This window comes from Poecilia reticulata, chromosome 2, assembly GCF_904066995.2.
Source record: "Poecilia reticulata chromosome 2, P_reticulata-male-v2, whole genome shotgun sequence".
NCBI classification, from domain to species: domain Eukaryota; kingdom Metazoa; phylum Chordata; class Actinopteri; order Cyprinodontiformes; family Poeciliidae; genus Poecilia; species Poecilia reticulata.
Genome location: NC_088831.1, coordinates 1728978 through 1753614, shown reverse-complemented (window position 1 = coordinate 1753614; position 24637 = coordinate 1728978). Strand labels below are relative to the sequence as shown.

The 24637-nt window shown below is 38.8% G+C and overlaps 3 protein-coding genes across 10 annotated transcripts in view; 1 reads left to right on the top strand and 2 right to left on the bottom strand.

Moving 5' to 3' along the window:
* The first annotated feature begins 2273 nt into the window (after positions 1 to 2273).
* Positions 2274 to 3967, top strand: LOC103477674 (protein jagunal homolog 1-B). 2 transcript variants are annotated; one of them, XM_017308100.2, is made up of 5 exons: positions 2274 to 2400; positions 3068 to 3163; positions 3259 to 3331; positions 3402 to 3636; positions 3711 to 3967. In XM_017308100.2, exons 2-5 carry the CDS (start codon positions 3075 to 3077, stop codon positions 3926 to 3928), a joined length of 615 nt encoding a protein of 204 aa, XP_017163589.1. In that variant the 5' UTR covers positions 2274 to 2400; positions 3068 to 3074; the 3' UTR covers positions 3929 to 3967. The 2 variants fall into 2 exon arrangements, with proteins under 2 accessions (XP_017163589.1, XP_008429158.1); XM_008430936.3 differs by having other exon boundaries at positions 3402 to 3967.
* A 45-nt stretch (positions 3968 to 4012) lies between these two features.
* Positions 4013 to 14991, bottom strand: nfkbiz (nuclear factor of kappa light polypeptide gene enhancer in B-cells inhibitor, zeta). Its single transcript, XM_008430949.3, has 11 exons — positions 14885 to 14991; positions 14273 to 14413; positions 11975 to 12066; positions 11408 to 11739; positions 10696 to 10801; positions 10470 to 10616; positions 8359 to 8422; positions 8111 to 8280; positions 6140 to 6250; positions 5872 to 6039; positions 4013 to 5607 (listed from the first exon to the last, which is right to left on the bottom strand). Exons 2-11 carry the CDS (start codon positions 14349 to 14351, stop codon positions 5569 to 5571), a joined length of 1308 nt encoding a protein of 435 aa, XP_008429171.2. The 5' UTR covers positions 14352 to 14413; positions 14885 to 14991; the 3' UTR covers positions 4013 to 5568.
* Positions 14992 to 16388: 1397 nt separating this feature from the next.
* Positions 16389 to 24637, bottom strand: part of LOC103477700 (glycerol kinase) — a 23919-nt gene continuing 15670 nt past the window's right edge. For 2 of the 7 annotated variants that reach the window (XR_001776136.2, XR_001776137.2), the window contains 8 exons: positions 23308 to 23386; positions 23104 to 23200; positions 22945 to 23029; positions 22743 to 22863; positions 21936 to 22074; positions 21763 to 21849; positions 18187 to 18273; positions 16389 to 17370 (listed from right to left, as the gene is read on the bottom strand). Coding sequence is in view for 5 of the 7 variants with exons in the window: in XM_081614583.1 (XP_081470709.1) it covers positions 17360 to 17370; positions 18187 to 18273; positions 21763 to 21849; positions 21936 to 22074; positions 22729 to 22863; positions 22945 to 23029; positions 23104 to 23200; positions 23308 to 23386 (720 nt within the window). In the remaining 2 variants the exon portion in view is untranslated. Of the gene's footprint in view, positions 17371 to 18186; positions 18274 to 21762; positions 21850 to 21935; positions 22080 to 22728; positions 22864 to 22944; positions 23030 to 23103; positions 23201 to 23307; positions 23387 to 24637 lie in introns of those variants that run through there. The other 5 variants (XM_081614583.1, XM_081614585.1, XM_017302383.2 and 2 more) reach the window with 3 other exon arrangements.

The window sequence follows — 24637 nt, the reverse complement described above, 5'->3', positions numbered from 1 at the left end:
ATCTGTGGGATATTGTGAAGAGAAAGTTGAGAGATGCAAGACCCAAAACTCTGGATGAGCTTAAGGCCATCGAAGCATCCTGGGCTCCATAACACCTCAGCAGGGCCACAGGCTGATTGCCTCCATGCCGCATTGAAGGCTGCAAAAGGATTCCTGACCATAACTGAACATAATTCTTTGAAGGTTGACTTTTTTGGTATTAAAACACATTTCTTTTATTGGTCGGATGAAATATGCCAATTTTTTGAGACAGGGATTTTGGGATTTTTATGAGCTGTATGCCAAAATCATCAGTATTAAAACAATAAAAGATCTGAAATATTTCAGTTGGTGTGCAATGAATTTAAAACATATGATAGTTTAATTTTTATCATTACATTATGGAAAATAATGAACTTTATCACAATATGCTAATTTTTTGAGAAGGATATATGGCTTCACTTTATACCAAACTAACTTTTAGTTGCATAAAAGAGATGGTTTTATGACTAAAAAAAAATTCTGTCTCTAATTAGTGAAATGGCAGACTGTTAAATTGATTATTAGCACATTTTAATGCATATTTTTTGCCATCTTGGAAATATGGCAAAGTTCATTGAGCAAGCTCTCTGTCTCAGAAAATAGAATAAAATCAGTTTTCAAAGGTTGAAATAATGTTTGTTTTACTCAACTGAAAATGTGTGATTACATATAATTTACTGTATTCAACAAGTCATAGCAAAACACATTTGAACAGCCAAATATCTCCAACAATGACAATGAGGAAAGCAAGACATTTAAAATAATTAGTTTTGTTCTAGTTGTACTTTTTAGCAGTACAAATGCCAAAATAGTGACCAGTCCCGGCATTTTGGATGTTGAAGTTACGACACAGGGGCGTACTGTCCCAATTTTCACATTTTTGCACGCTTGTAAACCTGCGCACTTGAACCCTTATGTGCACTTGACTGAATCCACACTTCACAGAGGGGCGTAGGCTGCGCACTGAGCATTTGGACCGGGCCATGCATAGACATAATATAAGAATATTCGCCTCACGGATCGCTCTCGCCTATTGCCGCTGACGAGATTTAGGGCAGCCATCTTGGAGCGGTCCACCACTCCACTCAGCGTTATGTGTTTAGCAGCACAATGACGTATCAGCGCATTTAATCGATCATAACACGCTTTTTTGTTACTGGAAACCATATGTAAACATCTATCAAGGCTACATTTATAAACAATTGTATTTTTTAAGTATGTTTTTAATACATAGTTCAGCATATTTAAATATGCTTAGTGGCTATAACAATAGAATAGGAATGGAATATTGATGTATGATGAGCATATTGCAAAGCACACAGCCGTTCATAATTTATTTAATAAATTATTTAGTAATATCAATACATATTTATATAACTACAAACAAAAATAAATAATGATTAATACTGAATAATATATATTAGATACATGTTTATAACATGTTTATAAGTATATACATACATATATATAGGGTTAGGGTTGGGATATATATATATATATATATATATATATATATATATATATATATATATATATATATATATATATATATGTGTGTGTGTTTTTCAGCCGACGAGTTCTAGCTTCAGAGAGATTCAGCAGCTGAGATTGAGTCCAAACTCCGATGCGAGATTCATCCAATCTGAATCTGTCTATCTTTAAAGATATTTCTCACTTCTTCCTCACATCGTGTCTTTAGGAAACCTTCAAAACAAAAACGGAAGATTTGGGATGTACCTTACTTTTGACAGAGTGAAAGAATTACATATAAATAATAGTCTTTACCACCTGTGTAAACTTTGCTGGTGAATGTAATACATAATATAAGTTTTATAATATATGTTACATTGTTTCATTTCTAATGTATGTTCTTGTGTCAGATAATCTAAGTCAATGTTGGAGAATAATAAATTTTTTTTAGATTTACGGAATCTCAGTTAGCCTTCATAGCGAGGCTGAACCCCGTATTACACCAAGCACTATAGCTAATATTAGCTGGTATCTCGCCGGTGAACATAAATACAGTAAAGTAATATTCTAATCACAAAATATACACGATAATATGTCCATCTTACTTGTGAAATGTTGTTTGTGGAGCCCTCACATCAATAGTCCATCGATCCGAACAACAATATCCCTCACTGCTGAGGCATCTTCTGCCTGTTTTGGTTAAGCAAAGTAGGAGGGACGACCGCTCCAAGATGGCCGCCGTATTTCCTGCGTCGGAGCAGCCAATGCGGGGTCTACTCTTATATTATGTCTATGGGGCAATGTATGAAACGTCATGCATCCCATGTAACCTTGCGGTCAGTTAGCTGCAACTTAACTGTTTAGTCTGAAACACATATATGCTTTATATTAACACCAAGGTGCAACCAGGTAAGAGCCAGTAACGGTAGACTTTCAATGTGCATGCATAGATATACATCTGCGCTAAAACGTTTTAGCGTGGCAGGTGTTTGACCTGTAATGGCTAACGCTTAGCTAAATATTCGGTAGTTTAAAGACTGTCATTCCTTTCACTGACTTTAATTCGAACTAGCGTTACAATAATGTTGATGAGAAAAGTTGGAATGAAACGCTTTTTAACATTTTTGAGAATGTTAAACTTAATATTTCAGGAACAACGTCGAAAAGATACAAATGGTAACTTAACATGCTAACACCGAAAAGTGAATGAAAACAGCTGCTCGGCTAACGCTGCTGTAGCTTACAGCTATCTACGTAAATTAAAATAAAAGGTTCTCATTGCTCACAAATAAGAGGATAAATCGATGCGTTGTGATTGATGTCTTTTTTTTTTTTTTTACTTGATTTATTTAATTTTTCTAAATGGTATGGGCTACTTTTTGCCTTAAAAAACACTTATTAAATACAGGGAAGCTTCGTTTTCATTTGTTTTGACCTCCACAGATTTAGTCAACTTTTTGCAGATGAGTTTATTTGAATGAATTTGATTTGTTCAAACGTTATTTCCGAGAAATTGCTTAAGGCAGGAGCTCAGAGGTTTGGTTAGTTGTGCATTAACTTCCTGTTTTACCTGCAGATCCACCATGGCTTCTCGAGCGGGTCCCAGGGCGTCAGGTACCGACGGCAGTGACTTCCAGCACAGGGAGCGAGTTGCTTCCCACTACCAGATGAGGTCAGGACAGTCTCTTCAACCCCCCTACACCATCTCATTTATTGTACAGTTAACTTAGTTTGTTCCAAGCCATGTATTTTTCCTTTTTGATTCAGTGTTGCCTTGAAGTCTGAAATCCGTAAACTGAACATTGTCCATGTACTGATCTGGGTGCTGATGGCAGCTCAGGTGAGAACAAACATTAGAGGATGCCTCATTTCCCAGCAGGCAGAGTCTCACTGTGTTCTGATGTGTCCAGGTAACTGTAAGCCAGCTGAGTGTGGTGTCTCACAAGGTAGTCGCCTCTCCGTATCAGTGGGAGTACCCCTACCTTCTGAGCATAGTCCCCACTGTCTTCAGCTTCCTGGCGTTGCCGCGTAACAACATCAGCTACCTGGTGATCTCCATGATCAGTGCCGGACTCTTCTGCGTGGCGCCGCTCATCTACGGTGGCATGGAGATGTTCCCCGTGGCTCAGCAGCTGTACCGACATGGCAAGGCGTACCGCTTCATCTTTGGCTTCTCGGCAGTGTCCGTGATGTACCTCGTCATCATCATTTCTGTGCAGGTGCACGCCTGGCAGATTTACTACAGCAAGAAGCTGCTGGACCAGTGGTTCACCACCACACAGGACAAGAAGAAGAAATAACTTCAGCTCTGCTGGCTGAGGAGACTTTGAGACGCTCTTGTTCAGCATCATTTTCTATATTTATTTTTGACGATGATTTAATTATGCTTATAAAAATCATTGGACAGTTTGATTACTGCTTTCCCCTCCCTGAATGAGTTTTTATGTAATTTCAATGTTAAAAAACTGAGAACAAGTGTTTTTGTTTGAGCCTTGTTATTTTGGGTAAAACTGGATAGAAACACGGGGAGAAAAAGGTTTATTTGCATTTTACATCACATTGCAGCCATAGCAGATCAGTACTTATTCACTGCAAAATAAAAACCACCATATTTCCCACAACCAGTGACTTGATTCAAATTTGACCAAAACCCACAAATGTTAAGTACAGATAATATTCTTAAGCTTATAATAAAATGACACCTCCACCAATATCACAAACCTGTAAATAATAAACCACAAACTCCCCACCACCAAAATCCCATACTAATTCTATGCAAACTAAAATTTATTTTTCCATTTTAAATTATGAGAATAAAGTCATATAGTGAGGAAAAAAGTCTTTAAGAAAAAAGGCTTCATTAGAGTTATCAAGATCTGACTGGATCAGCTTGGCAAGTCTGTAGTTTCTTTCTCTGAAATGGGAACAACTGATTCAAAGTCCTGCTACTGACCATTTGATGTGTTAGATTAAGTAGTTCCTTATTTGTAAAACCAATTCAAAGGAATAACTTCAATAGCTCAACACTTCTTTCACGAAAGAATTCTCAAAATTGCTTAATTCTTCTAATATGACTTTATTCCCTTATTTTTGACTATTATACTACTTATTACAACTTTATAAATGCTTATTAGCTTGGCTTTAGTTCTCTGCAAAATCCCAACAATCAAAATGTAAAAAAAAAAAAAAGTCTGTTCTACAAAGTGGGATTAACAATTGGATCACAATCTAACAAATCTTAATTAAAAAAAAACTGGAGCAGGACCTGCTGTAGATATGAAATGGCATGTTGGGGCAAAAAGCAACATGTAGGTGATACCATTCAATAATTTCCCCACTCACTGTTAGTCCTGTATTGGATTTTAGAGTGGCATGTAAAACGGACTAAAAGAGCCAATTTATAAAAAATTAGGGGTGCACCAATTGCAGTTTTCTGACCGATTAACGATCTTTTAAAAAGCTTAACCTGCTGACTCAGCTTTTGGCTGATAGTATTTGTTTTTGTCTGAAATGTTGCACAGTATAGCAAGAAAGTTGTTGAGTTGGTAACAGCGGGGTCTCTATTAATTATAAACTTGCAGACATAACTTGGTGGGCCAGTCTGTCAGTCAAACCTTTCTCACTGGAGAGCAAAAGAGGACAGTGGTTGATTCTTAGACCTTTGCCAAGCTAGATAAGATCTGTAGATAAGATCAGCTTCATATGTAAAAATCGACCGATCACAGATGTCCCAAAATTAAGGAAATCGGTGCACCTCTAATAAAAATAAAAGACTAAAGTTTGGGCTCTAGAACAAAAAATGTAATCTAATAAAATGTGTGGCTATAGCTAAGAGCTAAATATGACAAAGGGATCCTGGCTTAGATTTCCAGCAGAAGGTTTACTGCTGTAAATGGAGCCAACAGTTGGACACCCATAGATTTAAGCTAACCCACAGACCCCCCCAAAAAATCTACACATTACATAGTAACGAACGCATGGGAGTGTTTCACTGAAACAACAATCATCTGCCTTTTCTGGGCAAATTTCCAATATGATAAAGCTGACTGTCTGACTGACAGTGTTCTGGAGTTTTACTTAAACCTGACTGTACTTTCCCTTCAGGATATGTCGCACCTGCAAAATACAAGAGAACAAATGGGCAAGTTACTGACTCAGTCATGAAGAAGACAGGACAATTACAGGATAATTTACTAAGACAAAGCCACACATCACTGTAAGGGTTCTTTTTTATCTGTCCTTAGCATACACAAGATATTTCTACAAACTACAAAAATAATAAGACAGAAAAGCCTTTTCTTTTATTGTAATAGTGTTTGTGTTGTGTCCCTGAAAAGTTGTGTAGATCTGGAAGCTTTGGGCTTCCTTCCAGGTGTTTACCTTTTCACCAACGGATCCTTCAGGCACCAGCTGACACGGTAGCTCATTTTCGAAATTTCTCATTCCGGAATCGGCGCCCTTCCTCATCAGCAGCTTCATGGCCTCCACCTGATTTCTGTAATTTTGCAGAGAGCTGACGATGTGCAGAGCCGTGTTTCCGCTGAACGTCTGACACAAAGAAGAAAATTCTCACCAGGGAACATGAAGAAAATACATCATTTTATGACTGGTATTTGTAGAACTTTATATTCCTTTATTTTATGCTTACCTTTACATTTACAACAGCAAGAGACATTGGCTGTTCAAGAAAAAGGTGAAGCAGCTCAATATTTGCCTCCTCGGCTGCCATATGAAGGCAAGTCCTTCCACTTTTCAGATCCTTCAGGCATAAAGAAAGTAGATTTAGCTGCTACTAAAATGTTTCTACATCATTACAGTAGAGTGCTGGAATATTTTTGTTACAGATTTCTTCTGTTTTTGTTTGTCATCACTTGTTTCAGATTGTAAGAATTGTTAGAAATCATAAATTCTGTCTCCCACCATAAATTGTGACAGACAGTATGTCGCCAAAAAGCTGATGTGCACATGTGTTATGTAGCAGGGTCATGTGCATCAGGAAGACGGCCTCTGAATTCACTTAAACCTTGTGGGATGTTTACTCCCCTGGTCCTATGGGTCAAAAATGAACCACCCTAACAAAAGCCCCAAAGTAAAGCAAATGAATTTAATTTTAAATCCAAAAACTATTTTGCATGATGAAACAATCTGTTCTTTATCAATTCCACTCAATTTAATGTATATTTTATCATATATTTTGTTATACAATACAAAAAGACATTTAACAGTATTACACTTTTTTTTATACCACAAGTCAAGTGTTGCAGCAGTTTTCTTTTACACAGTAAAGGTTTATTATTGTAATTATATAAATGTGAAGTAATTATTTCTGAATTAATTATATGATGTGAAGGGAACAAAAAGTCAACAATTTGGAACTTTTTTGCCAATGGTTCATTCCTTCATATTTCTTTAGGGATTGAATTATAAAAATACCTGGTAACACAACAACAAAAAGTAGCTTGATTTTGTGAACAATTTAACATCAGCTCCCCATGAGATGGAGATGTTATTCATCTTATAAAGATGCTTTCATGATGGACATCTGCAACATAAGACAAAGATCATCCTATCCTTTCTACCCTATGTTGAACATAAGATGAAGAAATTCCCACGTTGAACACAAGATGTTCAAGAAAATCTTCATAGCATGAAGATGTTCTTCACCATATGAAGACGCTCCTACGTTGAACATCTTCAGCACAAGAATTTGTTCAACATAAGATGTTCAAGTTTTTATGCTGAAGATCCCATGTGGGAAAGTATGTCCAAACATACAACGTAGCACCTGTTGGGCAGTGAAACGAATACTCAATGCTTCAACAAGGAACCAACTAGTGATACTCAGATTCAGCATATCTTCATATCCTCTATTTGTTTTTATTATATCTGAGATTGTTTTCTGTTGTGTTTGGGAACTTGATGTGTGGGGTTAGTTGCAGATCGAGAGTGCAGGTATAGGTCAAATGCAAGTTAAATTTGTATATCAATCTAGTTTCTTTGATATCTATGTATGTATGTGTGTGTGTGTGTGTGTGTGTGTGTGTGTGTGTGTGTGTGTGTGTGTGTGTGTGTGTGTGTGTGTGTGTGTGTGTGTGTGTGTGTGTGTGTGTGTGTGTGTGTGTGTGTGTGTGTGTGTGTGTGTGCCTACATGCTTTTATATGTATGTATGTGCCTTTAAATGCTTTTATAATTCGCTGGGCCGAAATGACCCATAAGACAATTCTTGTACCCTAGTGATGTACAGCCCATATGGAAATATAAACAAAAACAAAGTATCAGGGACAATTTAGGAAAAGTCATAAAATTTCAAGTCGAAAAAAGATAGTTTAGATTATTTTTTCTACAGGTAAACATGGTAATGGGTCACTTTTGACCCGCAAGGGTTAAAAGAAAAATAAATGGGTCCTAGTCAAAGTTCCAACAATTACTTTAAACAGCTCAGAACCCTTCAATTCCACAACAAGAACGCAAAGAGTCAACAGATTTCTCAACAGTACCATGACGACTCATCAGCAGTCGTTACCTCCGCGTTATCTTTACAAATTCAAATTTAGGTGTGACAAAACAAAACTCCGAAATCTGACGGGTCGTGTTAACAGCCAACATCTGCAATACTTACTTTTGTCCCGTAGGAGGCGCCCATGTGCATTAAAGTCCTGACGCACTCCACATACCTGCGCCTCCTGTGCGTCAGCTCTGAGATCATGAATGGACAAGGGTTTTCCAGGTGCCTCACTTCCTTTACGACGGCGTTATGAGACAAAACTGCTGCGTGAAGTGGAGTTAAACCTTCAAGACACGACAGATTCAGTCATATTTCAGAATACCTCAAAGCCCTGAAAATATACAATAGATTAATATTCTTACCGTCATAGTTAAACATTTCAACATCTACTGATGGGCCGCGCCCTGCCAGGGTTTTACAAATGCTCTGTGGACAGGAAGTTTATTAAGATTTTTTTTTCATCAGCAGTCAAAGATTCACAGAGTTCAGTTAGAAATTAACTAAGAGTTCGTCTCGACGTCACAGAGCTGCTGTGGACGGTTTTGCATTTTCCACTCAAGCCGGGTTTCCTTGTAGCGGCTTGTCAACAGTCGCATGCAGATCTAAATCAGGTGTTGCACAAACAGATCTGACGACAGATAACCTAATGTTGCTTTGTTTAGGTTGTTTATAGCCCAGTCATCTGTAGAGTCTGGGCTATAAACAACCTATAGCCCTGAACATGTTCAGGAACATGTCCTGAACATGTTCAGGAACATGCCCTGAACATGTTCAGGAACATGTCCTGAACATGTTCAGGAACATGGCCTGAACATGTTCTGGAACATGTCCTGAACATGTTCAGGAACATGCCCTGAACATGTTCAGGAACATGTCCTGAACATGTTCAGGAACATGGCCTGAACATGTTCTGGAACATGTCCTGAACATGTTCAGGAACATGTCCTGAACATGTTCTGGAACATGTCCTGAACATGTTCAGGAACATGTCCTGAACATGTTCAGGAACATGTCCTGAACATGTTCAGGAACATGGCCTGAACATGTTCTGGAACATGTCCTGAACATGTTCAGGAACATGCCCTGAACATGTTCAGGAACATGTCCTGAACATGTTCAGGAACATGGCCTGAACATGTTCTGGAACATGTCCTGAACATGTTCAGGAACATGTCCTGAACATGTTCTGGAACATGTCCTGAACATGTTCAGGAACATGGCCTGAACATGTTCTGGAACATGCCCTGAACATGTTCAGGAACATGTCCTGAACATGTTCAGGAACATGGCCTGAACATGTTCTGGAACATGTCCTGAACATGTTCAGGAACATGCCCTGAACATGTTCAGGAACATGTCCTGAACATGTTCAGGAACATGGCCTGAACATGTTCTGGAACATGTCCTGAACATGTTCAGGAACATGTCCTGAACATGTTCTGGAACATGTCCTGAACATGTTCAGGAACATGGCCTGAACATGTTCTGGAACATGTCCTGAACATGTTCAGGAAGATGCCCTGAACATGTTCCAGTCTCGACAACATCTGGAAATCTGACTGAACGCCATGAAAACAAAAGGTGAATCCCTCTCACTCTTCATTTTTAATATTTACAGTTTTAATTATAATCGTTGGCTGATTACTTTGGCTGATAAATACGATGTGATAGGGGCCCCATTTCTGTCTGTTAAAGTTGTGAGTAATTTTTGTTGGTTTTGGTAATTGGTTATTTCTCTTCTTTTTAAATTGATTAAAGAATTAGTTCTGGGATTTTTATTTGTTCAACAGATATTTTCCCTGCTGAATTAAATACATGACTTCAGTGTCATGATTCAGTGTTAAATTTTCTAAAATGTGTTAAAATCCAGAGTTCATTAACTTGGATTGTTATGCCTGGTTACATGAACTTTGGACTGCAATATCGTGTCACAACCTGACCTGAATATTTATCTAACTAGCTCAAACATGTGTACACTGTTAAACCTTCAGCTAAGGTTTTCTTTTGTCAAATTAGTACTAGTAAAGCTTTTTGTCATTTATGTTGAGAAAAAAGTAACGTTACATGAAGAGACATCCACCAATAGGTTTCTATATATTCCCCCAGCCCTGCTGTTATGGTGATAGCCCATGCAGCATTCAGGTGTCATCAGAGGTAAACAGCTCAGATTTGCATGATGAGACAGCAGCCAAAACAAGCAGGTCTCTGTGTATTGTGCTTTTATTTCCTGATTATTCTGTCCCACAGCCATGGGCTCCATCTTCGCACGAAGGTTCCACTCTGTCTCAGTCAAGCCAAAACATAATTGCAGATGTAAGTGGAGCAAATTCCTTCTGATTGCTACATAAAATCTCCAAGTTTACTTCTGGTACATTTTAACAAGTGGGATTAGCCAAAATCTATTTTTCTTAAAAAAGCAATGCAATTATCAGTTTATTCAATTGATTGAATTACTAAAGAAGAACCTTTTTACCTGAAGGCTGAGGTAGTGGCCTTTCTCTGCGCACACATGCAGAGGAGAGCGCCCCCACAGGTCCCTGATGTTGATCTGTGCTCCGTGACTTAGAAGATCAGAAATGATCAGATGTTGATTGGTGGCCACTGCGATCTGGAGAGCCGTCTGAGCAACAAGAACACAACATTATTCCTGCTTCGTTTGATAGGAATATGAATAAATGACGTTGTGATGGCAGCCATACCTGCCCGTTGTGTTCTTTCACATCCAGGGAGCCATACCTAGCCATTTTTGCAGCGAGTACATAAGACATGGCTCGCCTGCCTTGGGCCACCGCTATGTGAAGGAATCTACAATGGAAACAGTTAAGAGTTTACCTAAAGGACATGGGATGACAGACTTTCATCTTTGATAGTAGATAAACAAAAATGTGTGTTTTCAGCTTCACCTAATTTTCCTTAAATCAACCTTGGATTTAATTTGAAAACATCCTTCAGTTTATGATATTTTTTGTAGCAATGCCATTTTGGCTGCTTCAATTAAAGAATCTGTAAAATTTAAAGGGACGGTTCCAGCCACACAGAAGTTAGGTTTGGCATTCCCCAAGGTAGCCGTCAAGGCCCACTGATGCTGTCTGTCGTTCTTTCTTGTTTGATTTGTTTTAGGCATGTCTGGAGACAAGCTTAAAGCACCGTGCCTTTGTAAGTGACAGGTTGATAAGCACTTGGACTAGATCCATATTGTTGTTCCTGGTTATGAATTATGGCAGCCGAAGAAAGCTATTCTAAAAAGCATTTCCTGATTCAACAAATAATTCTCAAGCATAAATGCAATCTTTGAACAGTAACTAATGCTACAACAACATATTTAACACATTCTGCTTTAGCACAAACCACAGAAAAAGCTTTAGCAAAAGATTGTGATATTAATTCGTTTTGGTGATAATTTATACATACGTGTCACCATCCGAGTCCTGCATGCAGAGCTGCTCTGGAGACAGGCCTTCAGCCTTCTTGGCCTCTTGTTGTATCTGCCAGTGAAACAGAGTCATCTTCCCTCCAGAGGCTGGGACATCGTGTTCCTGAGCGGGAAGCTGCACAGGCTGTGGCATTTCCTGCAGCCCCATGACAGCATTCTCTGGGAGATCTGGGATGAAGCAGGCGGTGGAGTTCAGGTGGAGAGATGTTGGAGAGGTTGCCATTTGAGGACTCATGTCTGCGGCGATAGGTTCGTATTTGGGAGACTTTAATTTAGGCTCCAAGTTCCATTTCTGCTCCGAATTCCATTTCTGAAAGAAAACCAGACCTAAGTTGTCATAAACTCATATAAGATGTGAGCCTGTGGAAATAGAAAGTATGCAGTCACAAACACACCCTTTAAATCTGCATAACTATCTGGAGAAATTGTACTCTGTTCCTAGTTTCTTCAGCTGTTCTTCCTCATACATTAGCAACTTAAATGTTTCCTTATTTAGCTGTCTAAAGTAAGATTAGACAGCTGTATAATGAAGTCATGCAACTAACCTGGCGTCTCATCATTAGCAGCTCCTTTACGGTGGTCTTCCTATGCAGATGCTGCAGGGATGATTGTGGTTTAGCGTCAAATATCATGCAACCTGAAAAATAATAAATAAGGTATAACAGTTAAACACTGGTTGCAAGAATAAAGATACTTTAATTTTATTTTAAACTTTTATTTAACACTATTTTCCATCATAAGTCGAATAAGACAATATCAGAAAAATAGAGATTCTTTTCAGAAACAAAACATCTGGAAAGTGGTCTAATCTTTTTGTTTTCTATATAGAAATTACACAACAAGTTGTTAACTGTTCATAATTATCAACACGCTTCCTTTCTACTAATTCTACCTCTGACAAAATCTATTGTGGTGTTCCCCAGGGTTCTATACTTGGATTACCATTATTCTACATTCTTAATGGCTGAAGCTCGAGGAATTAGGACTCCTACTGTTATAATTCAACATGACAGGTCCAAAGTTTTGCTTTGCCTTTAAAATGCTCCCATTTGTCACACTGACTGACGTCACTCACTTGACTTTCTATTTGTCATCGTTGTTTCAGTTGGTATCAAGAATGTTTCACTCATGTAAAGCAGAGGTTACTGACCTTTGGTTTTTCTCATATTATACAGCCTTTAACCAAGGTCAAATCTTCTTTTTATTAATTAATGGTTTTGCTAATTAATAGTGGAGACCTAGTTTCACTAGGTCTCATGTCTCAAATGATTAACCTAATCAATATGCGACAATTTCTGTATTAAACTTTAACTCCCAAACAGCTTGATTAATGATTACATGAGTTAATCGCTGACATCTGTCTGACCCTTAACAGCCTAACTAGGACCTTTAGCTACTTTGATCAACTGATCACTTGATTGTAATTTTAATGAGCAACACTGGCACACAAGAGAACAGGCTTCTCGAGATGGCATTGATTCTGTCTTTTGATGTGCTTAATATACGTCTAACTGGACAAATTATATGTTTGGTAGGTAAGGCAGTTGTCATGAGTCACTGAGGTTTGCAGTCTCTGTGTTTTGTTATATTTGGTCTGGTAACAAGATCTTATGTCACATGCCTGATCATATTTTATCATATTTTAGTATTTTTCTTGCTCTTGTTGCTTTACTAACCACTAAACGTTTGATAGATAATACTAACAAATAAAGGAAGTCTAAAGCTCACATTTTTAGAGTAATTACAGACTGCAAGCTTTGAGGCAGAAATCTGATAAATATGAAAAGGACGTTACGATGATCTATGAGAACATCCATTACCTCAAGATTTATTATAGATTTTGTATTGTTCTTTTTTTTAGATTTGTAGGAGAGATATGTCTGAACTAAAACCATCAAATCAGAAGTACTCATGAGTTGTTTCTTTAAAGAACTGGAACTTAACTGCTCAACAATAAACTAAGCATTCACTATTTTTTTTACATTCGTTGTTTTAATTAGACAAATGAAGTACTTAGATGTTTTAGTAGCAAAAATTGACATTTTGATAATTTAAGTCATCAAAAATAATGAAATCAAGTTTGCTAAAAAAATGGACTTTTATTCTTCTCAGCAACAAGAGTAAAAGTCACTGGATAGATGTGGTTTAATCTACTATAAAATTAAAGAGACTGCAAAATTCAGGTTAACAGACAACTACTTTGTTTTGTACCTAAAATGTTCTGTTTTATGAAAATGTTTAAATGTCTGCCATCATTTTGACTTAATTAAAAACTAAAAGGAAGTCTCCATCTGCATCTATCAGTGTGCTGGGGGCCAAAATCAGCCCTGGGACTATGAATGTATTTTGGACACCTCTGTTGTTGGGGGCATTAGGCAAAACCTATACAAGTATGCTATTTGCTATGTAAGCACTTTCAAGTTTGGGGAATTTGGTATAAAGAAAAAACACATAACCATGCTCTGGAAAATGTTACACAATTTTTAGCTGAAGGTTTAGCTAAATAAGCTAACGGTTCAGACTTGTTTGTAGTGTTACACATTTAGTTTCAACTAATATTGTTAACATAGCTGTTTGACTTCTTTTTTTTCCTTTTCATTTCTTGTCAGAAAGAAACTTATAAAGATAATTCCTCATCTGTCTTACTTGAACTGCAGTTTCGCCCATGATCTCATTTTGTTATCTATCTCAGGGAAACAGAAATGTATGGACTTCTAATTTTAAACACATCAACTTTAAAAATAATAATAGAAGGCATTAAAAATACGTATAAAATACTTATGCCTTCTAATTGTACATTTTATTTTAACATGAAGTTACTATTTGAGCTTCTAAGAACGCACCTTCAGTGTTGGGGCTGAATTTGAAGGAGGCTGACAGAACCTGACCTGCCATCAAATTACTTCCTCCATGATCTAACATGCTGACAGTTTTATTGATGCCGTCAGAAAAGCAGCGTCTCTTGTTTCCCACTGGTTCCACACCTGGAAGGCAACAACAAACCTGAATGTTAACTCTGAGGCGATAAGCATCGGTCCAACGCAAGATTAAAAATGAGGAACAACTGTCACACAATCCCTGTCACACACCAGGGCCAACTTCCTGGTTGGCAGAAGGATCAAGTAGCTCAGTGGTGCATTTAAAGCAAGATAAATCTTGTAAAGTAAAGTCAGTGCTGTAAATGCAGATCCATAAAACTTTATTTATATAAAACAAAGAATACTTATGAACTTATGTGAAACTCCAATAAAAACTGTTCCAAGTATTTCCTGATAGTCAAAAGAGAAGCTCAAGATCATTTCATATGCAAAAAGGCAGAATTGTTTGCACACAAGGTGAAAAGCACACAGATGAAATTACTTTATGGTTAAAGGGTTTTTCTTAAGAAAATTGTTTCTAAACTAAATTAATAATTGTGGTTTATTAGCTTGCAAAGAACAGGGCGGTGAACCTACCTGTATGGCTCAATCTCCCTCTGAATCAACAGTGCAGCACAAACAGCCAACTGGTTCAAACATGACAGTGTGAGAAGTTTTATTGAGCTGTTGGGACAAACTCCTCCTCCCAGCCAACCAGTCCTCCTGTAGAGGGGATTTCCCCTCCCACATGCAGGAGGAGCTCACCTGAACTGAACAACAAAACTGTTTTTAAGATGTTTGGAGTATGTAGAGATTCAGGCATTTTTTGAAGGGTTGAAAATAAAATTTTAATAGAAATAAACATTGCAATTTTGTACAGATTTCTCTTTTAACTCCCTAATTTGTCTTACTTTTGGTATAGGTAAACTTTGAGAAGTATTGTCTTCCCCTTTTTAAGCAGTGGTAATAAGTAAGTCTAGTTGAGTGACTTATGGAACCCGTCTGTTCTTGGATTCACCTTTTTGCAGATTTTTCTGTGGAACAATAATTTGCTGAAAATTTGCATCATGGGAAGCTGAAACCCGAAGAACAAAGACACAATGCAAACTGAGATGGCTACTGGCTAGAGCTCAGAAAGCAGCCAATCCAGGCATTCATTTTCTATGCCGCTGATTAGCTGCTAACTTAGGGGTGTGTGGATACTGCATATTTTGTCATCAATCTGATGCCAAGTAAATATTGTACAAGATCTGTGTTGCTGATATAGATGTTTAATGATTTATGCTTGATATGTTATCAAGTACCTAATATTATTTCCTTTAAATTATTTTGTTAAAACTTAGTAAAAAATACTTAACATGATTAAGTGAAACACAAATGTGAATTTTTCCTAAATAAAGTGCAATAAAATATATACTTTTGAAAGAATGAAGACAAAATCTTTTTGGAGTTGAGAAATTACAATACAAAATTTAATTAAAATCTCTACCACACTAGTATCGATCCAATGGTAATATCGAATCAGTATTTATTTTACTGATATTTTGGATCAATTCACCCACAATTAGTGATAGATTGTTTTAAATGTTTGTATTAAAGCAAAATAAGGTAGATTTGGTGTTTGAAGTATTAAAATAAGCGTTTTAGAGAATTATGTATCAATGGATAGCCATTTGTGGGCAGCTGTATAGTAACAGGTCTGCCATATACAGATCAGCAAAGATCTGCGTTCTGTGACATGTTTTACAGTCTTTCCCATTTTGAACAGCAGTTGATGTATCTAACTGAGATAGAAGTAAGTTTGATCGACACACCCGTCATATTTAAACAGGTGTTTTCTTGACTTTCCCATTCTGAATGTTCAATACAGTGTTGCTGACGGTAGATGTGGATAAGTCAGCTAGTGTATGGAGCTCATGTGTCTTATTTGAACAATATGTTTGCTTCTCTTTTCCCCTAAAAGCAGTGGGCCGCTGTGTTTTGTTGCCCCAAAAATGAGAAAAAGGGTCTGTTTTTTACCACAGCAAGAAAAGAAAGGTGAATTTGTCTGTCACACACAAAAACACTTTCAGTTTCTAATATCACAACAAACACCACAGACTCATTTAAAAGGACTTCAGTTTTAATAAATTACAGCGCGAATTTACATTACTTAAACACACGCACGCACAAAAACACCCCTTTATTCTGGCACCTAGCAGAAGCACTGGCCCTTCAGTCACAGATCTGTACAGATGATGAGAAGGATGGGCGATGTGAATACTGACAAGTTCAACTCCTCAAATCTGAACCAAAGCGAAAGTCAGTCAGAATTGAGTCCAGGTTTTTACAGTAAAATATTTCCTCAAGCGTAGGCTTTTATTCAAATGACTGAATAAATCAACATCTCACACTATCCTGCTGCTTTGCAGTTCAGATGTGTGGGTGGAGTTTGCATATTGTATGTTTTCACAGCATCTGATCTGAATATTTCCACTTCAAGGTTTCAGACTTGTGAAGCATTTCAGCTGTGAGATTTTATTTGACAGTTTTTGTAGTTTTGGAGTTAATACAAGTTTCACTTAATTTTTTCAAGAGGCGTCTATCGTACACGGAGCTTCATCTCTACTAAACGCCTCAAGTTTATCAAAACTCTTCCTTCCCTTTTGCTGCATACATTTAAATGTGTTGACATGTGTTGAGACTAAAGAATTACTTAAAGTGCTCTAAAAAAAAAAACTCACTAGTGAACCAGAACAGAAAAAACAGCAAAACAGAAAACGTCCAGGTGAACAGTGACGTAAAAATCCAAATTAGACCCCATACTTCAAGAACATTAGTTTTAGTGAATTTCCACAATAAATAAGTCTAAAATTCATATTTACATTGTAGAAAAAACCCTAGCTAAGTTAGTGTTCTTCATGCCAATATGGTCTAATCTGCTACAGATATACAAAGTAGAATAAAAAAATTGTTTTCTGTTCAGAGCTGTCTGGATTCTTTATTCTCCTGGAATGGCTTGGGAGCAAAGAGTGCAAGAAGGAGGAGCCGTGGCCGGGCGTTGGTTTCTGTTGTGAGGCGCCTCTTCTGGGACTACAGGCGACCTGAAATCAGGTTGAGAAATGACAAAACAGGTTTCAGAATCAACAGGGGATCACGTTTCAGCTTGAACACAGTTGGCTTTGCTTCAATGGGTGTTGTTAGGTGATTAAACATTATCTTAGATGGAAAAAAAAGAGATGTTGACAAATGATTGACATCTTTTTCCAAATTAATCCCCAAAAATAACCGGCTTAAACTGTGACTGTAACGCTGGCTCACAGTGAAACACAGAACAGGTGATTTTATCTGAAATTAAGACAGCTTCCTGCTTTGGAACTGATGTTTATCATCAGGTTGATCATTTTGAGATTTTTAAAAGTTGTTTTTTTAACTAAGAGAAATTTATACTTCTTCCTTTTTTCTTAAATAACCCTAAGTAAAATAATTATTCAATTTAATTAAAAAATACCATTGAGCCGAAAGGGAAACTCATATTATTTAAGCTTCTTTCTGTAGCAGTCTGTATTACAACGATTCTGAATAAGCCTGACTGAAGACAGCCATAGAGTTTGTTCAGAACTGTTCTTTTCTTTTTTTAATACCAAACAGATAATGTCTTTTTCTCAACAATGACATTATTTGTTTAAAAAAATGCACTTTGTCAAAAGAAATGCTTATTTTTTTATGCTTTAGTTGGTTTTCTGTTGTTTTTTTTTTAAATTTTAAGTAATAGTATACGAGTGACAATTCTTTTGTTTCACTAAAATTAAGATTTAATTCAAAAGTAAAAAAAAATAAAATGAAAAGTTACATTTGTATTATTATCTTTGTCTCCACATTATCATGTTGCAGGTGCAAATTCCAACAGATTGACTGACCTGCGAGGTATTTTGCCCCAACCAACATCAACATGCTGCCAATGATATAGAATCCCAGCGGGATGCTGCTGAAGATACTCGTTCCACCTGTAAGTGAACAGGGAGAACCTGAGTCAATGGCTGCAGCTGAAAACACATATTTACATCCTGATTCATCGTTCATTGGAGCAGTTTGTTCCTCAGGGTGGTAGAGTTATATAGGAACAACTTAAATTTTTCCTCAAAACAAGAACTAAAGTCCAAAAGCAGGTCTTTAAAGGGATCCATTGATTTTAACAGAGTTAAGGTCGGAACTGGTCCTGCCTGGTTTCATGTGATGATTTTGATCTGAGGCTAAAACGGAAACATTGGGAAGTAATTATCTAAGATGTGAGTCCAGATTGCTCTTCCTGTGTGTTCCAACCTGGTGAAATGTTTCATGAGTTAACTTCATGAGTTAACTAAATACATATTGGCTCATATTAGCAGAGAGGTTAGCTTCAACCCCTATAGCTTGCACAAACCGTCCTGCATGTTTCTGACAGGTGGAATGAAGGAATAAGTTAGTTCAACAGCTGGGTGTAGGAGGATCGCTGCCCAGTTCAGGTGGTGGACATTAAAAAAAAAATGTATACAGCATGCCTGTTTCAGTTCCTAGAGTAATACGCTACATGCAGTGGATTATTACCATTTTTCTTTTAGTTGACTTTGGCTTGTTATTGTGAAGGTGTATTGTCTTGCACTGTAGTCTCTGTCCGCATTAGATCATTGATGAAAGAGGGCTGCACAGTGGCACAGTTGGTAGAGCTGTTGCCTTGCAGCAAGAAGGTTCTGGGTTCGATTCCTGGCCCCGGTCTTTCTGCATGGAGTTTGCATGTTCTCCCTGTGCATGGTGGGTTTTCTCCGGGTACTCCGGTTTCCTCCCACAGTCCAAAAACATGACTGTCAGGTTAATTGGCCTCTCCAAATTGTCCCTAGGTGTGAGAGTGTGTGTGCATGGTTGTTTGTCCTGTGTGTCTCTGTGTTGCCCTGCGACAGACTGGCGACCTGGTTAGGGTGACCCCGCCCCTCGCCCGGAACGTTAGCTGGAGAGGCACCAGCAACCCTCCCGACCCCACTGAGGGACAAGGGTGAAAAGAAAATGGATGGATGGTTGAAATGTTCTAGTTTAGATTTTGGGGTATTAGTTCTAACCAGTTATGTTTGCTGGAGTAATGTTAAATATGTTTAAACATCCTCCAGAGTTGGGGTAGTGTTACAGGCCCAGCCTTTCCCTAGGGGGCGGTAGAGAGCAGCGTCTAGGGCAGTGGTTCTTAACCTGGGTTCGGTTGAACCCCAGGGGTTCGGTGAGTCGATCTCAGGGGTTCGGCGGAGCCTCTGCCGCGGAGATAAAGACACACTTGTGTAAAGTCGTGATGATGCGCCGCTTTGCCATCACTTGCTCCAGAGGATCACGTTACATTGCTTAGCCAATCAGTGCTGTGGAGGAGCCCTGATTGAAGGAGCTCCACTCTCAGCATGGATTTGAACTTTTGTCTTTAATTACTTCAGCAAAGCTCACAGTTTTTACCAAATTCTATAGTCTAAATCTGCTCCTTAGTCGCATCTTTTTGGGGTTGGTACTGCCTCTAGTGGTGTGGGGGTGGTAACACAAGTAATATAATTACATTACTAAATCAGAATACCGCAAAGTATTTTGTGTGTCTGGGGGGGGAATAAGAAGGGTTCGGTGAATGGGCATATGCAACTGGGGGGTTCGGTACCTCAAAAAAGGTTAAGAACCACTGTCTTAGAACATGTAGAGCTTCTCTAGTTTTCCTGACTCTTTGCCTCAGTTCGATGCCAATAGCTGCAGCATGTTCTGAAGAAGCCCCATAGGCAACAATCCGCTGATAGCTCCAATCAGCTGATCTGGGATTTTTATGGATAATGGCTCCAGCCAGACCAGTGAGGCAGAATTTTAACTGGACAGCTTTCGTCTTTTCAGTCCAGTGATTAGCCTTAGCACAGCATTCAAACTGGTAAAGGAAGCCTTTCCATGAACCTGCTCCATCAAAATGGCCTGGTTGCAGTATTGGAATCTTCTCATCACATGTTTGACACTCAATGCTGTTTATGTCGTTCAATCCATGCACAAGATTACATGAACCGAAGTGCTGATTGCAGGCTGTATTTTTCATCTGGGATGAAATACAAAATCTGTGTTTGTTCTCTACTCTGCCCAATGGTGCTACATGATGTACGGAGCCTCCGCTCATGTGGGGGAAAAATCCTGTCGTGCAGGTGGACAAGTTTGCAGTATGTGGGCAAACCCCTCCGACTGATGAACAAGCGGTACTGTGTGGGTCTGCGATGAAGCTACACAGCGTTCCCAGTTCGGTACAGTTGGCCGGGAAAAAGGAAATCTGTCAAGAGCAGCTGCACTTCGGCTATTAGTCTTGTTATCCATAAAACATTTCGTCACACAAGGCGTGGATGCTACGTTTCGAGCACAACCATGACTTGGACAGAAATGGGCTAAAGTCTCACCGCAGTTTGTCGTTCGCTGGTCCGGCGTTGTAATGTTCTGATGGCGGCGGGGTAAGCGGCCATGGTGGAGCTTATTCAGCGGCATCGCTCACAGATGGAGTTAATTCCATACTGGTCACCAACCGATCATCACGCCACTCCATTTCATCACACCTGTCGGGTCTCTTCTACATCCACCAGGAAGGGGTTTAAACTTACTCTTCGGCTCCTTCCCTCCAAGTGCGTTGATACTCCGGTAGCAGCGTTGGCGCCAGTCACAGCCATCTTGGGAACTTCCAGAAAGTTCTTTCGGCTTCCTTCATCCATTTCTTGCCGTTCCCCGCCTTTTTTAGCAGAGCGATCCCAGACGAGCCCCCAGTGTTGCCTAGCAAGTCTATTTCGGCTTGTCTGCTGGTAACGAGCTCTTAAAGGTTCTGCTCCGCTGGCGGCAAACAAGGAGGAGGCAGATGAAAGCTTGTAGAACTTTATTCCTTTCTTTTGGCAAGGCAAACAACGAGCTGCACAGCTAGAGTCTCTAAAGCTAACACACTCAGCTCTTCTTCTTTTTCCAACCCCTAGACACTGCTCTCTACCGAACTAGCAGTAATCAGCTAGCCGCCATGCTATCAGGAAGGTTTCATTCAGTAACTCAGGATTGTTTATTGTAATGGATCCTGTATTTGCCTTTGAATGTTAAGTTTTATACTTGAATTTTTTGGCAATGTTGAGAGGTTTTGACTTTTTGCATTATTTAGTCTCTTCAGAGCCTTCATATGTTTTCAGTCTGTTAAAGATAGCATTATCAATAGCAGTACACTTTGCACAATGCCCGTTTTGTTTTTTTCTTGGAAAAACTTATTAAAAACAAGTTTTTGTCTAAATTGAGGTGAATTCATGGTACCTTTTTCCACATAATGTAACCGGTAGTGTTTATGATTAAAAACATAATAATTATGTGATCGGTATTGGTGATCGGCCGCGATGGGCGATCGGAATCGGCAGAGAAAAACCTGATCGGCACATCTCTAGTATCATATCATAAAAGCTACATGAATTATTGGCTGAAAACATACAAATATTTGCACTCACGGCTCTCAGTCTCCAAAGTATGTGTGGTCTCCCAGTTCATGGATCTCTTCACGGCTTCTTTCCACCTCGCATAGCGAAACTCGCTCTCTGCATCCCACAATCAGAGCTGCATCAACCTGACCGTGTCCAGCCACACGGATGTGGGATTTATCTGATGGTTTGGTTCTTTTTACCTTCCAGTTTGATCTGAGGGTCGAAACGCTCTGACGTGACGGTGCTCAGGTCCTCTGGCTCCAGGCTCCACACCATCACGCCCTCGGCCGCGCCCGCCGCCATGGCCGCCCCCAGAGCCGTGGTCTCCGGCATGGACGGCTTCACTACCAGAAAAACCACACAATCATTACACCATCACATTCTATCAAACAAGAAGCATTTTATACAAAAAATAAAAAAAAATCACGTTTTCTTGTTTTGCCCATTTTGGAGAGTTGGAAAATATAAATTGCTAACAGCATTACTGTTAATTCATTACTAACTAAGAAGATCTCTCTATGGAAAACTATGCATGTACAAATGTTTTCCAAAAGGTTAATAAATTCAGTAAATAAATATTTGAAAACTTGATTTTCTAGATTGTTTCTCGTTTCTGTTTTCTACAAAAGAAAAATCTAAAAAATGTTTCATAAATGGATTTATATTTGACTTTTTCATATCATACCCTTACTTTAGCATTTTACAAAACAGACCCAAGTTGGTCCAGGTCCATCCAGCGTTGTTTCGTGATTTTTAGAACCAACAGGTAAAGGTACGGTCCGAGTCGTTCTAGTTGAGTATTTTGCACTTCATGGTACAGAAGTATTTTAGATAAATATACATTTTTAAAATCGCCATCGGAAAAAATTGGAATCAGCAAGTCAGGCTTTATAAGGACTGATGATCGGCCATAAAACTGCAACCTACTAAACGGTTTGGATACTTTTTTTGTTCTAATAAATATGGTCACAGTTAATTGAAGAAGCCGAGTACCGAGTCTGCCTCACCGACAGAGATGCAGAGAATGTCGGCCTGCAGTTGCATCAGCAGCTTGTTGGTCGTCATTCCTCCGTCAACCTGCAGCTGAGTGAGAGGGATGCCACTGTCCTGATTCATGGCATCCAGGATCTGCATCCAGACACAAATAATTATTCTAATTACTTTTTTCTTTTCCCACTTTCTGAGAAGATTTTTCGAGCTGAGCTTTACCTCTCGTGTTTGAAAACAGACGGCTTCCAAGGCAGCAAAAGATAAGTGTCTCTTGTTGGTAAACTGAGTCAACCCACAAATGATCCTGTGAAGTAAATATCTGAAGTCATAATAATGCTGCTTGATCATGCTGCACCGTAAATAAGTTGTTGGTCATACCCTCTGGCGCTGGGCTCCCAGTACGGAGCGTAGAGCCCAGAAAACGCAGGAACAAAATAACAACCGTAGGAGGTGCCGACCGATCCGGCCAACATCTCTGCAGATATGAGGAAATGAAAGCATCAAACATTAAGCAAAAAAATAAATATATCTAAAGCGAATCAACAATGTAAAAAAGTTGCAGTTGATTGATGGAGGAAGTACCGAGCTCATGGGATGAGCTGATGATTCCCAGGTTGTCCTGCAGCCAACGAACCACGGCTCCAGCAATGGCCACAGATCCCTGGGCAACAAGACGATAGAAAATAACAAGTAGAAAGGCTCAGTGACAAGTTCATGACTCAAATAGGTTCAACTTGGGGGAAAAAAAGCTGATTTTGTGAAGAAAAGAAATTATCCAAAAACTACATGTCACTTCTGACTCTAGAACAGGAGCCATTTTACCTCCAGTCAGGGGCAGATCAGTGGCATGGGGTGGCAGTTGCCACCAAAATGAGAGCCTTGCCGCCTCTGTTGCCACCCCAGCTGGCGACTATGAATTCAATAAATAGTTATGGGAAATCGGACATTAAGCACATGAATCTCTTTTTTCCAACAACATTGAATGCAACACAATGCAACCTGACAGCTACTGCTGAGTAGCGGGAAGTGCGAGAGAAAGACAGAGGCAGCAGCATTGATATGGATGGATATAAATTACTGGACTGGACATTACATTACGTGACTTATCATGCGCCACATATGCACCGTTGCTGTCCATTGAGTCAATATTATGGGTGGACAGGAAAATACCACAGTCACGCAAAGAATCTGAAAAATGGACGCAATATTAATTCAACCCTATGAATTAGATAACAAGGGCTTCAGATTTAACAGGTGAGGAAAAAGTTTTAACTTAAAAAAACATTGAAAAAGTGAGCAATGGGTCAGTTATGCTAACCTAACTGTTGCCAACCTTCTATTGACTTTGATAACCTTAACATGTGCTGCGCAGTTCGGTGTGTTTTGGTTCCGTTGGCACTAAAACAGGTCAACCCGCCCACCAAGTCATCAGTAGAGCAGCTGAACTAATCAATCACCGCTGTGCTCAGGCAAAAACTTATTAATAATGACAATATAGACATTAAGCCTGACAGCATAATGCAACAGACTGAATGTTCCGTTTTGGTGTTTTTGCTACTTTTTTGTGTGAAAAATGTTCGTTTTTTGGTGTTGATTCCCGATCGGTAATCTCTGCTCTATCTGCTGGTTGAGCTGTTGTCTGTTGGTTGCCATGGCAACCAACAGACAGTTGTCAGTTTACTTTCATATAGAACAAAATCTTTTTGGTTAAGCCGTTTTAATTCTGGAATAGTCACATGTCCAAAATGTTACTGCTAACTTTGTTAAAAGTTAGCTAGTCTAGTCACAATGATTTAGAAAGAGACTGAAACAGCAGCAAAATTTGCCTTTTTATTATTTAAAGTGAGCAACACCTGATCATACTCGACCACTTAACATGTATGTATTTATATATTCTATTCTATTCTATTAT